Raw genomic sequence first — 16892 nt, 5'->3', positions numbered from 1 at the left:
AAGCAGACAAGCCATGCGTTGTTGCAAGTTGCAACGTTGTTCGTGTCTCAAACATCCACATACATTTAAGACCCGAGGTTCCCCCCCCAGCCAGACGCAGATGCACGAAGGATGCATAGGTACTCGACATGTATCTTCGAACGGCAAGAACCAAGCAAGCCAAGCTCCGAGAGCTTCCCCGGAAGGGCCCTGCCTACATACTACACGTCCTATTGGCCCGAGTAATTGGCGCGAGAGAGAGAAGGAAGGAAAAAAAAAAAAAAAAAAAAAATACCACGATTCCAGCACATGGCTGGAATCTCAACGATTTAACCACCCGACGATAGACGCCCAAATCAAGCGGAGCACGGTCTCCAGGTTCCCCGGCACCTTACTGGCTGGAGACACCGTTGCAATGGGGGGGGGGGGGGTCGTCGGCTGTTCATATGGAGGTCCGCTATGGTTGAGTACATTACCTAGGTAGAACATTACTGGCTGGTCTGGAAAGCTCGAACGGCAATGACCACCCGTCTTTTAAACCTATCACTCACTGCCGGTGCAAAGCTCACCAAGTAATCATATGTATGTACATCTGCTGCATCGAGTACTCTACACGTACCCAGAGCAGGCATATATACCTGATTCCAGTTATCCATGGTACGTGCCCAAGCTCCGGCCGACAATTAACAATAGGCTAATGGCCACCTGCTGCATGGAGGCGCGCAGAATTATAGTTGATCATGGTATCGGTATACTTCAGAACCAAACCGAAAGCCCTTCAAGGCCCTCATCGGTGAGCGTTGCTGAGTTTGTGTCCGTATCATTGGCCCGGCCGTGAATACGGCATGTATACTCTAGGTACCTATCTGTCGAGTACATCTGATACAGTGCTCTACATATGGAACCTACATCTAAACTGGGCATGGGGAGCTGACATGTACCGGCATGTACTCAATGTATAAAACAGAAGGACTATACCTACATGTACCACTTGTCACGTTATGATAAGGGTACTTACATACTGCACGGCCGGCGGCCAAGGAAAAGAAAGAAAAGACCCAGAAAAGAAGAAAAAAAGTGAGTGAGAGAAAGCATCGGGTCAGATCAGCTGTATTCCAATCAGGCACATGTAGATGCCTTCACTTTGGACGCCCGCTCCCCAATCTGGTACCAATTGCATTAGTATCAAGATGCGGTCCAGATGAGATAGTGAGATGAGACGATATCTTTATTTTATGATTTTAAATTTTTTTTCTTCCCCCAAAACGTTTTTTTTTTGTTTGTTGCTCTTTCTCCCCCCAACACCTTTTCCCCAAAAATTTAATTACAAGAGAAGCGAAGGCAAAGAAAAGAAAAAAACTCCCAACCAATAATAAACGCCAGTCCGATACCCCCGAATAAAAACCCTCTGAAGACCAACCTATTTTTAACCCTAACCCCCTCCTCCACTCCCGCCTACAACATTATCATTAACTCGTCCCCATAACTTATTAACATTAAAGAAAAAAACTAATCCTCAGATCCTCTCGACCTGCTCATCTCCCTCTCCCTCTCCTTTTCGTCCGCTGTCAAATCACATTTCGCCTTACTAACCCTAACCCATATCACCATGATCACCAACGCGACAAGCGCCAGCGCAATCTCAAACCAGAACACCGCCTTGTAACTGATTCTGATTCCCTGACCATGTGTTTTCGCCGAGATGATCTCCGCAAAACCAAGGAAAAAGGCGATACTCAGATGCATATTCGAGTTGATTCTATAATATTTCAATTTTCATTAGTTATTATTTTCCGATCAGGGTTAGGGTTATCAGGGCTAGGGGAATGATAACGTACATTGCACCAGCAAGACCCTGGTGTCGCTTCGGCAAACCAGTGGTGATGAAGATATTTGTGATGTTGAAGCTGATATCGATACCAATGGTTGCCATGATCATGGCGGGGAAGACGAAAGCCCAGTAGCTCGCGCCCTCGGGCATGATGGCGAATAGGAGAGGCGCGATTACCCAGGCGACGCCGGCAGTGATCATTAATATGGTTCCGGAGATGATGTGGAGGACAAAGCCACCGACTGTAGCAATGATCATGCCACCAACGAAGAGGGGGGTGAACCAGGCGACGATTTGGAGGGGACCAGCGCCCATGACTCCGTCCACGCTGCAGGGGGTGGTGGTTAGTCTTTGATTTTTCCTTTTTGCATCGCTACTCTAGGCTATAGTATGGGGGGGGGGGTGGTGGTGGGAAAGAGAGGTGGGGAAGAGTTGGCTTACTAGAATGTGGAGTAGAGGAGAAAGATTCCTAGACCGCCATACTGCATAAACATTGCAGCCACAACGGCCGGGAACATGGTCACTCTCCAGATATGGCTCGGCAGGAGCGGCTGCTCAGCTACCCAACCCTCAACATACACGGCGCCGAGGAGCATGCAGACTCCGGCTACAAAGGTGACCAAGATGTTTGGTGACCTCCAACCCTGGGGAGCGCGCGAGGAGTCGGTGATGGCGTAGACGACGAGGATAAGTCCCGACACGATGAGGATAGTTCCGGGCCAGTCCATCTTGATCTTAAAGGCACTGCGCTCGTCCCTATCAGAGGGGACGGAAACCCAGGCGAGCACAAAAGAGATTGCGGCAAATATGGCCCCGATGAAGAAGTAGCTGCGCCATGAAGAATATTGAGCAGAAACGCCAGCAAAGAAGATCCCAAAGAAGAATCCAAGTGGTGCGCAGGCGCCGTAGAAGGAAAATACCTATATTTGAATTTCGAATTAGTACAATGTCTTACATATTGGGTCGTCTCCAAGAATGACTCCAACCAAACTGATACACAATGATCAGGACTCTCAGAAAAAAACTCAAAACGAAAAGGCACATACCAAATTCTTCCTAGGCCCCGGCCGATAAACACATCCCATCAGCATAACGCTACTCGGCAGAAACGCCGCAGGCCCCAGCCCCGCCAGCGCTCTTGCCAGGTCCAACATCAACTCATTCTTTGCCACCCCGCGACTACGCTCCACACAACTAACCAGCCCACGCCCAGCACAAACATGATCTTCCCGCCGTACATATCCGACAGCCTGCCAAAGGGTAGTAGGAAACATGATATTACTAGTGAAAAAGCGGACGCTGGCCAGGTTGCTGAGGTTGCGGGAATATCGAAGGCGTCCACTACAGAGGGCACGAGGAGGTTGAATCCGGAGACGAAGTATTCCTGTATGGGTGCGCGGGACTAGTTAGCCAATGATGGCCTGCGCATTGAGGGTGGTTACTATTCTAATAGGTGGGCTGTGCGCGAGATATATCTTCCTCTTCCGTACGTCGGTTAATGGGGTATTTACGAATATATCCCGGACATATCATAATTACAATGGCATGTGTGCATGTGTGTTGGGCGCCCCAGCGTAAAAAAAAAAAAAAAAAAAAAAAAACATAAAAATCGTAAAAGATAGGGAGAAGAAATCTTACAGTCAATATTTGGCTCATGCAGATTGATAGGACGAATCCTATCTCTGACCAAGCCGATTTGAAGCATTCCGGCCTAACACGTCCCAAGCGCTCAATCTCTTTCTTACTGGGTGTGTAATATCTGCTATGATCTGAGGTAGAATAGTCGGAGACAATGGAATGATGAATCGATGCCGGCGGTGATTGTGATCTTACAACAACCGAAGATGGTATCGTAGGAGGTAGTGGTACGTCTTGCTGAACCGATTTCTCCATTGGTATTGGCAGGGAGTAGTTGAATGAATAGCTAGCTAGCTGGTCTGACTATTGAAGATCCTTTCCTTAAAGCTCTCCGACCACCAGATAAGATAAAGATAAAAATAAATATAACTGAGAAAGAAGAAAAATAAACGCTCAGATCAACTAAGGGTCAAGGCTGGTACGATAGGTATTGGTGGTTTGATTCAATGTCTTCGGAGAATTCTCTATTCCAATCCTAGGGAACGAGCTGCAGGTAGAAGTAGAAGCTTGAAAAAACGAGTGAGGGGGGAGTAATGATAATGGTATCAGACCAGAGGAGATCTAGAGCTTGTTGGAGCATCCGAGGAGGGAGCAGGAATCCATTTAAGTAGGCAAGCAATTGTAACAGACTATCGTTCAGTACGGCAAAAACCGCGCTTTTTGCTAATAGCTCAATCACCATGGTGTACCGTAGGTAGGTACGGTGGTTCCAAGATCGAGGCAGGCGGGCCAGTCAGTTGGTGATTTTGTCTAAAGGCGTATGTACAATACAAGCCCGTGCACCCAGACGATCGTTTTTTTTTTAGTGATCATCAGCCATTAGTACTCTAGCTTGCAACCCATCACGCAGGGGCGGGATTTGCCTACAGTAGGTACTCATTGTAATGATTAACTTCTTCTGGTACTAATTCGCCGGGACTCCACAAAAATTAGACCCCCCAGTATGTACTCCAGGCACGCGCCCGCAGGGGTGGTTATGAACATGGTAGAGTAACGAACCGTTTTCATGCTTAGGCGGTGATTATTGGATGTCTGGTCTGAACCCTTGTACGTGCTGAGCTACGGTACCGTATGGGGGCATAGAGTACAAGATGCACACCGGTAGGTAGAGTATTCTACTCTAGTACTCTAGAGTAGAGTATCTAGAGTAGGTACATGTAGTTATGTAGGTACATATAATACTCTAGAGTAACCAGAAACTTGAGTTAAGCAGAGAACCTACCCACATACATACAGACATACTTGTTCTACTCACACATAGAGTACCTACTCTAGAGTGCATACATACATGTATGTACCTACATTTGCACACGCATATCCTAATGAGGAAAGAGGAAGTATACGCAGGGTCAGGTAGGCAGCAGCATCCGCATTCATTCTGTTCTCCTCTGAATCAGTACCATTCTACAGTGTATGTAGGTAGATGGGTATTCAGATGTATGGAATACATAGGCAGCGGTACATACCCAACAGGTATGTTGAACCATAGGCAGGAACAATTGTGCCCGTCACAGTATTTTCCCTCCCTGTCCGGCCAGACGCGCACCTCACCTCACGGCCAAGCTCCAATGTCCCTTCCATGGCCAATGGGCTATATCCACTTAAAAAAGCCGATTGAATTGGCTCAGTCGTTCATGCCCTCGCTCCCTGTACAGCTGCACAATTGAACGAATCTCCCTCGCTAAACCGAGGATGCAAGATCTGTCAATTACCTGCAAGCCATTTACTCTAGTTGCCTGCTGCCTCCGAGTAACCACCTAATTCTATCATTGATACGATAGGCCACTAACACATTCCTCCCTCCCCCACCATTGCTGGTCTAGACTTCCTTTCCCGGACGCGGATATCAAAATTTTGGATTTCATACATGTCCACCACCACCCTAAATTTTAGCAATGTAGCCATCACGAGGTTGGACGGGCTACATGGAGAAAAATGTCTAACTTGACTAATAAATCACTTGGATATACCTTTCTAAAAAGGTATTTAGATGCGCCATGTCGTTGTTGGTGGCCAATGAGAATGTTTTATCTTCTGCCGTGGATCCGGTCCGAAGAGGACATTGGTTTTGGTATTTTTTTCAATGCTTTTTCAGTTCAAAAAAAAGTATGATGCCTTTGATAAAAATGTAGGATAGACGAAAACCAACCAGCCATTCCGGAACTGTATCTTCACATAAACTGCCATGCCATGCCGCCGAATAGAAAGAAGATCTAGGTTAATTTCCAATATTTAGGGGCGCTGTCGCACAGATGCAAATTATTTGTAAAAATGCCGCCGTAAGCGTAGGTAACGCTAACCGAATTTCTCTGCAGCGCGTGCCAAGACAACGGGCTTACATGCTACAGAACCAGCCAGTTCAAACAACAGTTCCTGAAATTTATCCGAACAGAATCTCAATGAAACAACCTTCTTTTTTTTTCTTCCCTTTTCCTTTTTTCCCCATCTAGAGGTGTACCCGCGCGCAATAGTTAGCATGTGCGTGCTTAAATATCTAACAACTATTTACTTGTACTTCTCCCATGATCCACGGCCACACTTCAGATTGCTCAGAGTTGTTGATCCTCAGGCCCCACTCGATCCCCTCGGGCTCAGGGAGAATACACCTGATCTCTAATGGCGGTGTCAATCAACGTCAACTCCTTCCCTCCCTCCCTCCCTCCCGTATGCATGCAAGTTTACTCCCTCTTCCGATAACGTGATCGGGATCCCATCCCATGCCGCATAACCTGATTCAGAGAACCCGGTTTTTTCTCTTCCATGGTGCGTCTTGGCTGCCTGAATTGATATTTCCCCAGGAGAAAAAGTAAATCCCTAGTCGTTGTGAGTATGGCCGGGCAAAGTATCAGATACCTAGAGAGTAGAGTAGAGTAGAGTAGGTACATGCCCTACATACATACATAGCATTCCAAACCCGGGGTCTCGGGGTTTGGAGACAATAAGGCACCAGCAAAAGTGAAACAAAAAAATTTCCTAGGATTATTATTGCACCTTAGCTAGGCAATTGCCTGCCGGGTTTCGTGGCAGGTTGTCATTTGCAACGCCGGGATACCGACTACTCTGCCTGGGTGCCCGAGTCAAGTGGGGCAGGCCGCAGAAGTGCAGCTTTCATTTAGCGGCTCAGTTGTTTATTTTTATTTATACTTCCCTCCTTTACTGCCATTTTTTTCCCGTTTGGAGGATAGATGGACGTTGTCGGCCGGGACATGGGGCCGTCGTGAGAGAAAAAGCACTGCCGATTCCATCCATCTCAACGCTCCTACAATACCTGAGGATATGCGAAACCACCCAAAAAAGGAAGAAAAAGGAGTATCTGATTAATACTCCGGGAGATTGACCATCCTCCACAAAAGTTCATTCGACTCGCCTAATGCCCCATGCCGGTGCGCTTGCATATGCATACGGTGTGGTAGCATAGGATGATACCCGTGAGGACTTTTTTAACCGCGGGAACCGCGCCGTAACCCTACTTTGGATGGTGGACCTTTCGAATGAATACCTTGCGATTCGAAGATGGAGTCTTGCAGCTAGTGTAGGTGTTCGTTTTCGGGGTAGGTTATCAAATAGGCTCTGGTCCCGCTGCCGGCAGAGGAGAGAGGTATCTATGTGGTGTTCGGACGTAGAGGTCCAATAGCTACCTCTGGGACCCGTTCCTGACGAGATAAAGTGGAATACCGCTACTGATTTTGGATGGATAACCATACGAAGAATCTGCAGTACGACGAGATGATAATTAATCTTGGTTCGTACGTGTAGGGAGCACCAGTTTTCTATGCCTTAAGCTTGCAATGTTCCTATATGATACGTAAGGAGAACATGGTACCATCCATGTCCCATGATCGGCGGGGAATTATTTCATCACTATGACAGACATATGAATTATAGCTATCCCGAATTCTTCAGGAGATGCGTATAAGTAAATATGTTTGCTTTGTTCATCTTATCAGAATGAGGACGCACAGACCACATTGTGACCAAGCCACAACTTAACCTCATATATCGATCTCCAGGGTATGTCAAAGACGCAACCATATTTTGCATCCGTCCGTGAAGAATTTTAGAGTTTTCTTTTATTTGGGTCCCTGCCATTGTTTCAGTTTCTGCAATCCGTATGCCGAGAGTTAACTGATGATGTTCCCCACTAGTAACGAGATACTGCAGTATGGCAGTGTGTGGGGACTTGTGATCAGAAACGAAAGCGGAGAATAGAGCTAGAGTTGATGCCTACATACATGTAGCTAGATATAAATAATATTCCCTGTCAAGTGAGACCTCCTCCCATCCACATACCTATTCTGGAGAATGGATACGTGCTCAGAAACGAAAAACAAAGACTAGTAGGGGATATGTATATCCATTGGCCTCGCCGCCTGTATGTGGTAAGTGGTAATCGTGTGCACTTTCACCTGATATATCTTACTTGGGAACTTTGTATAATTCTTCTGAACCTTGATGTCTTTCTTTCCCTCGTTGTCTGTGACACATTGCTCTGAAACCGAAGCAGGAACTCCCTGACACCTGCGGGGTACATATGTATGTGCCATGACCCACTCCACCCTCCTCCTCCCTGAGCCACAGATCTCACGCGTGCATTTTGGTTTGGTGATCCATGCGTACATAGAGATAGAGTAAAATCCCGTACCCGTGGTGGAGGGAGAATGGGAATCTGCCTCATGATATGCATATATGGCGAATAAACCTCGCGCAGCATGGCCAGGGATCCTCTCCGCGCACTTTTATGCCTCTTTTTTTTCGGCGTTAAGATTTTTTGTGCCTCCTTTCTTCGCTAGATGCCATGTTTTTTGTTTTTGTTTTTTTGATTCCATGTGCTGGTTGATAATGATTGATCGGCGATAGGGATCAATGAGTATGTAGAACTTTCACGCAGTCGTTAGGCTATCGATCAACCTACGTATACCACATCTACCGATTGCCCGAGAGTTGGTGTTGACGTTAGCAACGGTGGCCGCTTATATGTAATTCAATATCCAAGTAAGTAATAAGGATATGAGACAGATATCAATCGCCGGAAAGAACACCTATCTGCCTGGCCGCAGATGGGCTAAAGAAGAGGAAGAGGAAGTAAGGCCCAGTATGTCGTTAGGAGTACCCAAGAGGATATCGATAGCCACATACACACATGTAGTATACATGTACTCGGGGCAGGTAAAAAGTACCGGACAATGCAGGTTTTTGGTTCACCAATGGGCGCGCGTGCTAGGCGTGAACTACTGTAGAAAAAAGCCCAGAGACAAAATTCGGTACTTTTTACGGCCTGCCCCGAGTACGTACCATGTACCAGCCAAGATAGATGTAATTGATGATCATGAGTTGAGCATGTAGGTACTTACGACATCATGGCCGGATTGAATTAATGACATAATCATGATCAGGACATTAAACTTTCCTTACCGTACGTACCATACGTATACGTACTGGGGACTTAGGCATATACTGCGAGGCGTATTCAGTAGCTGGGTGTTGAAGCTTATCGAGGCTCGTGAGACTTCTCCGCGGCTCAACTTTCCAAAATACAATATATATCGTAACTTGTGATATCCACAAATCCTAGATATACATGTATGTATGTAGTTTTGAATAATGCAAATGAGGCAACCCTAACCCTGTGGCCAATCGGACGGTCAGTCGACTTTCAATTAAGTCTGCACACTCGCCTATGCACGCTATAATGGGCGGGATCGGCACAGTTTCGGGGGTGATGTTTAAGGCAAAAAAATAGAATCTTAGGGATGGCATTGACAAATGCCTTGATAACATTGCATGTGATGGAAGGAAGGAAGAAAAGACATGCATAGCACATACTCTACCCTTGTGCTCTAGAGTAGAATGGTAGGGCGCGCATCTACAACTCTACACAAACTCATCATACATGTATGTAGTTTGAAAATCAAGAATTCAAAGTCAAAGGACCTTGATTGAGGTGTTAGAGTAATACGTAAGGCGGAGACTGGTCCTCTTGATGGCATATATAGCTAGCTGCGCCTCTAGAATTAACCTGCTAGATAGTGGGTGGTATCTCATATCTCCACAATGTCATCACGACCATGGTGTCTTTTGACGTGTTTCTTTACGCGGTCTCAGCCCTCTCGAACCACAGTTTTTAAGCCGCATCTTCAGATGATCTTCTGATCCGGGCCTATGCTCCTGATCGTCGCTTGTGCTTTCCCCCAGTGAGATTTCCATAAATAAATATCCGCACACAAGCGATGCAGGAGCTAGCCGAACTGGGATTGTGAAACCCATTACCCCTGCATGCAGACGAGTGATCTTTGGTGTTTGATGGCTACCCGGCCCTCAGTGCTCTAGAGAGCATGCCAGAGGGTACTGTATGGCGACTGTATATGTAGGTATAGATTGCGCATGTACCTACAATATATATATGTACTCCTTAATACACTTTATAATTTACTCTAGATGGGTATTCCTTCGTTCCTGCATGTGAGAGGGCCATATTAGGGGCTTTGCGCAGAGTCTCTATTATATTGGAAATCGATTAAGTTTATAATCGAGCTAGGTATGTGCTGAACCCCGTTTTGTTGATGTCTGGGGAGGGCTCTGGTTGGGCCGATATACATACATGTATTTTTGAATTAAAGTGACACTTGGCAGCCAAGCAAGTACAGCTGGAACCCTTTCCCCAGCTACCGTTATTTCTCGAGCAATCCACTATATCCGTAGAGGCAGATGGTAAATCCGGGCCAAAGAGAGAAAGGCTCGGCGCATATGCAGATAGGTGCATGCATGTATATATATAATTATTCTCCATATGCTATAAATTCTACAGACTCGTTCTCATCATGTTCTATATCTACATCTGCAAAATCAAGAGAAACGGGTAGAGTTGCGGGTAGTGATCCAGATAGTTTCCAGTCGCCAATTTCTATACTTTTGAACCCCTTAATATCCAACTCTTCATCCTGGCTGCCATCTGCAGCGAGAGAAAGACCCACTTTACGGAAGACCCTTCTAATCAATTCATCCTTTTCAACTGCAAAGAGATACCAAGCGTCCCCAACACTCCATGTAGTAAGTATCCGTCGATCACTAACAGTCCATTTTTCAACCTTCTCCAAACTCTCACAGTCCCTGATTGCTTCTTCTGTCAATGTACGTATATATTCTTTAAGAGGTTTGTTAATTGAGACATCGAGAGGCTGCACTAAGCTAGTGCATCCAGCGGGGATCAGAGTTGGTGTAATTTGTTTTGATCGTAAGATTTCAAGGACGGCAGGAGTCTTATGGGATGTACAGAGGTCCATAGCAAATAGTGAAGGTTTGCCATTCAATGCCGGAATCAAATACATTTCAATATATTTGATGAACAGAACCTCGGTCATGTATGCAGTATCGTTGAACTCAACAAGAACACCCGGATGGTATTTGGCTTGTTCTTTGCCTAATCTTTTGCCTTGTCCATGGAATATAATCATAGGCGGTATTCTATTGACCCCATCCGCAAAGATGCACAGTACGAGACTTGCCTGTCTCTTATCCCAGCCGCTTCTTGTTTCTTTAACCCATATAGTTTTGTCTCCTATTAGATTATAGGTTCTACCGGATAAGTACTCGAAAGGGATTGGTGTTTCATCAAGATTGCAGATGTTCGCGAGATCATATCGGTTTTGACGTCGAATAAAACCTCCACCAACAGGTACACGGTGTGAGTAAAAGGCGTAAGGATCAAATTGGGAATTGCGGCGATTAAATTGTAGCCAGCTGATAATCAAATTACGGTAATCCTCGGGAATTTTCTGAGCAGTTTTGGTGATACATCGAAGACTGATACGGTACCGTCCCAAAAAACGAGCAAACCAGCCATTGGAAAAGCGGAAAAGTGATAGCTGAGTACCAACGGAAGGGAATAGCTTTCGAAAAATCTCATCTGAATGCAATCTAAACCAACCACGACGAACAGCTTGACCTTTTTCTCTGCACTCCAAAAACAAGCAGTACAATTGTCGTTCTAGCTCAGGCCATTTACAGATCGTATGTTGTAAGTGTACAGTGCGTGCTGAACTACCTTTAGCTACCAATTCTATTTGGTCTTGCTTTCTCACCCAGTCACTCAACGTACGTTGAGGAATACCGAACAGAAGTGATGCCTCCGCCTGTGTTGGTGGACGAAATTTACCACTAGTAGCTAGAGGTATGCGATGATGATAGAGGAACACCAAAGCCCGTATCTTCTGCTTCTGGCTCCATGAACGCTCTTGTTTCCGAATTGGTTGGATTCCATTTGATTTAAGGACCCGGTCCTTGATTGACTTAGGTTTTGGTCCTGGACGGACCCGGACATGATGTTTAACGGCATTCTGTTCACTTGCTGAAAGTTGAGTAAGTCTCGCCATGATTGTTCCTAACTACAATAACTACGGACAGATCTACCTATGTATCATGGCCGTGGACTCATTACTCTCCAACGCATACCTTGTCCTGCACCTATCTGCATATGCGCCGAGCCTTTCTCTCTTTGGTCCGGATTTACCATCTGCCTCTACGGATATAGTGGATTGCTCGAGAAATAACGGTATATACAATAGCTTTTGCAACGCAACCTCCATCGATCACTTGGCGAGTCAGCGACGACGTACGTACGTCCTAATCGATAACCGAGACTTGGGATCCTCTACCACATAAAAACTGGCCGTCAAACCTATAGCTAAAGAATATAAATTTATATGTAATTAATATACCAGATCCATAATAAGGTTACAGTCGCTTCTGGGTGAAAGGCGAACCTGGTTCGATGGCGAATGGGCCAATCGAAGCCAACAAAGCAAAAGTGCATCGACCCTTTTGTCTTGACTGATTACATGTATCAGCCCGAAAGTCGCCATTTGTTATAGAGCCGGGTTCGCCGTTGACCCAGAAACGACTGTGGTGGCCATTAAAGGCTACATGCAGTTGTACGGTACAGAATGTACAGCGGTGGGTAATAAGTCATCGGACGACCTAGCCACAATTTTGCCTGCAAACGCGTATTTTGGTGGCGTTCCGTCTGATGACTTATTACCCACCACTGTACCTATGGCTCGAGAAGCTATGGTGGGTAGGCGTGTAAACTTCGGCGTTTGCAGCCAATCTATCCCTTGGACGCGTGAGACATTTGGAGAATCATGCATTAGCGTGCCCTACCTAGGAAACGATTTACTATAATAAAGCAGCAACTTGCGAAGTTTTTAGCATCTCTGAGTATTCCGAAGACCGATAAATGCAGCAAACTGCTTACCCGGACGTTTTCTCAGCCAAATTCTAAGTCACATGACTGCCAATTCCGCTAATGCATGAGAGAGATTCTCCAAATGTCTCACGCGTCCAAGGGATAGGAATTGGGAGATCTACCCCCATGATGGTACTAGCGCCTAGCCTGACGGTGGAATTTTCTCTAATTCCCATACAAAAAAGTTCCTCTGAAGTTGACACACCCACCCCCTATGCCTTCTCGCGCCATACGTATATACACTTACATATAACTCGTAATCTACTATGTACTAGAATACACTTTTTCTTAATTCGTTGCGGTCTGATTGGTCGACACCGACATGGGTTTTTAGTAAGCACGACACATCAAAGTACTGAACACTCGAGAGGAGGAGGACGGGGGCCGAAGGCTTCTCATAATTCTAGAGTGAGAATTAAACAGAGGAGGTGGAATGGGGGAGCCGAAGGCCCCCATCGAAGGCCTTCCATAATTATTTGATACCCATAATCCAATAACTCGCGGTCGCGAGTTGGCATACCCCTAGTTAGAGGGTACAGAAACTCCAGAAACTCATGCATGCACGTTGCAACCAATAGGAGGTGCCTCGAGTTTCTGTCCAAATCCGCGCAGCTAAAATCCTCTAATAATCGTGTTTTAATTGATCTTCACTATGGCCATATCACTTCTTATTGGTGTATAGAATAACCCTGCATGATCTTTTTCATTTTCGGGATCTGCCCCGGCCCTGGCCGCACGCTGGAATTAATAGCGAACCAGACCGATCGATAACCGTCAGTTGCCAGCACACTATCGGAAAACTAGGGTATCGGTATCGAACTATTCAGCGCCGAGGCCATGTAACACATATGTACATGTACATGTAGGTACTCGTAGCTTTATAGCGTTTCCGAACACGACCAATATTGCATGACATACAAAAAGGTGGATTTGGCGCTTTTTCGTATGTCATGCAATATTGGTCGTGTTCGGAAACGCTATAAAGCTACGAGTACATACTTAAGGAAAAGTCTATCCCAAACCCTAGATAAATAACAGTAGGTACTCTACAAGTTCAACCTATGATCCCTGCTGGCCGTAACTTCCGTTTTCTGGAACAGTTTAATTAATGACGATCGTGATTATTGACCGATAGCAAAATGTAGTTTTCTCCCATCAAACATAGATATGACCGGCGTAAAAGCCGGTTTATCCTATTTACCCGCTTAATGCAGGGGCAGGAGTTATTTTGTACTAGTTCGTACTGTCAGCGACTCCCAGAGTAGTGGTTTTTGGGTTTTAGTTACATGTACCGCGTAGCTTCTAGAGTCTAATTATTAGTACTCTACTATAGTACCTGGCCCGGGCACTTGACACGTTCAGCATCTCGGTCTGTATGTATAATTGGATATATGTACCCTAAGATGCGCCCTGTAGCCCTCATCGGTAAGAACCTAGAGTCTAGAGTAGAGTATTTACCTGCAGGAGGGCTGGGGGTAATGACCGGAAGATATGAAGCAATCTTAAGTAAGAATGTTCCAACTTCTTCTAGAGTAGAGAGGTACTCTAGCTCTTATGTAGCTGTGCCTGTATATGTAGGCCTGCAGTAATTTGCATCCGCGGGGCTGCCGGTAGGTGAGTTATTTGTTCAGACATGGCGGCCTGGTTTGCCCAGTGATCCAATTTTTTCGAGGTGAAAAATATTTCATTTTCTATAGCCTAAGAAATGAGCAATCCTAGAGATGGCCATATTAAATTCGATATCGTGAGTTGAGAAATTGTTTATCAATCCCGAAGGAGATCTAGAGAACTAACATGTTATCGCTATAAATTAACGTGCTATTCGATTTTCCCGAGATAAGGAAACAACACACAATATCGCGAGATTATAAAGAAGCATTCCAATCTTAATGTACCGGATTTGGCCAATTGAAGGTGGTTCGCCTTTACTCTGTCCATGCAATCAGTCGTAGTCCGCCTTAAGCTTGACCCAAAACTTTGTAACACGACAAGGGTTTTGCAACCACTCCAAGTCGAATCCACATCGAAGATCCTCGCTCCGATATGTGTCCTACCGGCCGCTCACACTTTAGGTGAGTATACCTATTGCAATACTATCATGTGCTTGGCACCTTGGTTGATTGGCTTCACTGTAATCGGCCCGGCCACCAAACAATTTTTCCTTCACTTTTTTCCGTAATGCGGCCCCCAAAGACTAATGCAGTAAACCATTTCTATATATCATTTAGATAATGGAAATACAACCATTCGTCTAACCGGCTAGATCATAATTCTTTGCTGGAAATATATAATATGTTTAAACCGGAAATAAACGCGAACCCATAAAAAAATTGTCTTCAAGACACGCGTACGTACGGTTACTATCACAAGACAAGAGGACATATTGTATGTAGGTATGTATGTATGTACATGTATTTCCTAACAGTGAAGACAAGGGCCAAATATGTGTAGACGTACCTATCTTGGTAAGAATGCTATCTCAAATGCCTTGATCAATTGACTTACTAAAATGCTTATATAATTATATCGCGTCGGATTCGTAAGCTATTAAAATGGCCGACTGCGAAACTAACTTTTGATTAACGGAATAATCGGGCTTTTGTTCTTAGATCTTTGTTCAGATCACCAGAGACATTTCTCTTTGGCCCGTGCACCTGCATCGCATTCAGACTGCAAGTGATCGAAAAGGTATATTTACATTTACCGTAGGTATATTGAGTGGTGTCAGTGAGTGAGATAAGACCATTGGTGGAATGCCGTTGAAACTTACCGAAAGCTTTGTTTCTCGACTGAAGTTGCGTGAATGTTAGGATTGCAGTACTAATGGTTCCTTCCTGGCCGTTATCAGGATCAAAGTCGAGACGATATTATTTATTATTTAACAGCGTAACCAGCGGTCAAGTCAACCGGCCACGTCTATTCTAACCCACCTACTCTATGTTGAGCACAGTATCTACCCGTTTCTCCACTAAACGTCAATAGACCGGTACATTCATCTCCGCATCCTACTGGCTGGATTAGAGATCTCTAACACACGCTCCCTCCGTAACGGTAGATAAACAGTAAACGATCGGCCCCCGGCCCTGGCCCCATACAATTTATCTCCCGAGGAGGGAGGAAGGCAGGGTTGTTTTGGGTAAACCCGGTAAAATCAACCGTAGCTTAATCTGGGCTTCCGTGCCATGGTTCTGATTTGAGACAGCGAGTGACAACGCCCCGAGATGCATGGTGCAGTCAGCGTGGTATCTTTGGTTGTCCCATGGTAGGTACATTTGAAGGGAGCGGTACGGGCCTAGCTAACCTATCTGCTGTCTCTCTGTTTGTCGGAACCATTATGAGATCGAACTAGAAGATTCTTCGGGGTACTGGTGCTGGCTACATTCGGGGTTGGATCCAGTTGATGAGTAGGAGAGTAAAGTAGAGATGCACCTAGGCATGATTGAGCACATATCACAATATGTAGGTGAGTACTCTACTCTAGAGTACGACTCGTAGAGTAGAGTAACGGACATTGAGTATATGCACATACATGTACGGTACATACCTAATATATCATTTTAAAACCTGGCGCTGAGATGCAAAGATGTGGTGATACCAGATACAGACGGCTCCCCGTACCGTAGGTAGAGCTCTGAGCACCCTTCTTTTCCCGCCTATTTCCCGGGTCTCTGCATGCACCATAAAGGCCTGGATTCCAGATTTCTCAGCAGCGAAGCAGGAAAGAAAGCAGAAGGACAAGAAAGGTACGCGAGATGCTTGCTGCATGCTGGTTACCGACAACAAACAAGACAGTAGCAGCAGTGGTAGACTCTAGAGTAGAGTATTACTACAGGAGACTAGGGGCGGTCGATTACATTGATTGGTACGTGCTCTGGTGCGGTATGCACTATATTTGAACAGCAAAGAGCATCTTGTTATACGCGGCACTTCTCCTAGCCAATCAAAGGCTCCTTTGCGAGGAGCCGAAGAAAAGAGCTACCTTGCGCTTAGCGCTTAAAGGATTTGTATGCAGATGTCTGGCGGCATCATGTCCTATCACTCTACTTGGATCGAGTGTACTCGATTGTGTGTATTTGCCCATTTGGTTTCAGAGGGTTTAGTAACCAATTTTGTTTTAATTAATTAACGCATGCAAGGGTTTTCAGCCCGTTAAGGTGGTTCACCCACTAAAGTACGGTGCGCCTATATTTTCGAAGTCCTAGT

The 16892-nt window shown here is 45.5% G+C and overlaps 2 protein-coding genes across 2 annotated transcripts; one reads left to right on the top strand and one right to left on the bottom strand.

The window, feature by feature from the left end:
• Window positions 1–1488: 1488 nt before the first annotated feature.
• Window positions 1489–3703, bottom strand: LAJ45_05984 (uncharacterized protein; the record flags this gene model as incomplete). Its single annotated transcript, XM_046115552.1, has 6 exons — window positions 1489–1738; window positions 1818–2138; window positions 2252–2730; window positions 2857–2989; window positions 3109–3194; window positions 3449–3703. 6 exons carry the CDS (start codon window positions 3701–3703, stop codon window positions 1489–1491), a joined length of 1524 nt encoding a protein of 507 aa, XP_045971136.1.
• An 11789-nt stretch (window positions 3704–15492) lies between these two features.
• Window positions 15493–16891, top strand: LAJ45_05983 (uncharacterized protein; the record flags this gene model as incomplete). Its single annotated transcript, XM_046115551.1, has 7 exons — window positions 15493–15506; window positions 15672–15675; window positions 15745–15834; window positions 15892–15951; window positions 16288–16432; window positions 16702–16754; window positions 16835–16891. 7 exons carry the CDS (start codon window positions 15493–15495, stop codon window positions 16889–16891), a joined length of 423 nt encoding a protein of 140 aa, XP_045971135.1.
• Window position 16892: the final 1 nt, after the last annotated feature.

This window comes from Morchella importuna (assembly GCF_003444635.1).
Source record: "Morchella importuna strain M04M26 chromosome Unknown Morimp01GS017, whole genome shotgun sequence".
Classification (NCBI taxonomy): Eukaryota; Fungi; Ascomycota; class Pezizomycetes; order Pezizales; family Morchellaceae; genus Morchella; species Morchella importuna.
This window is presented reverse-complemented; position numbering and strand designations above follow the sequence as displayed.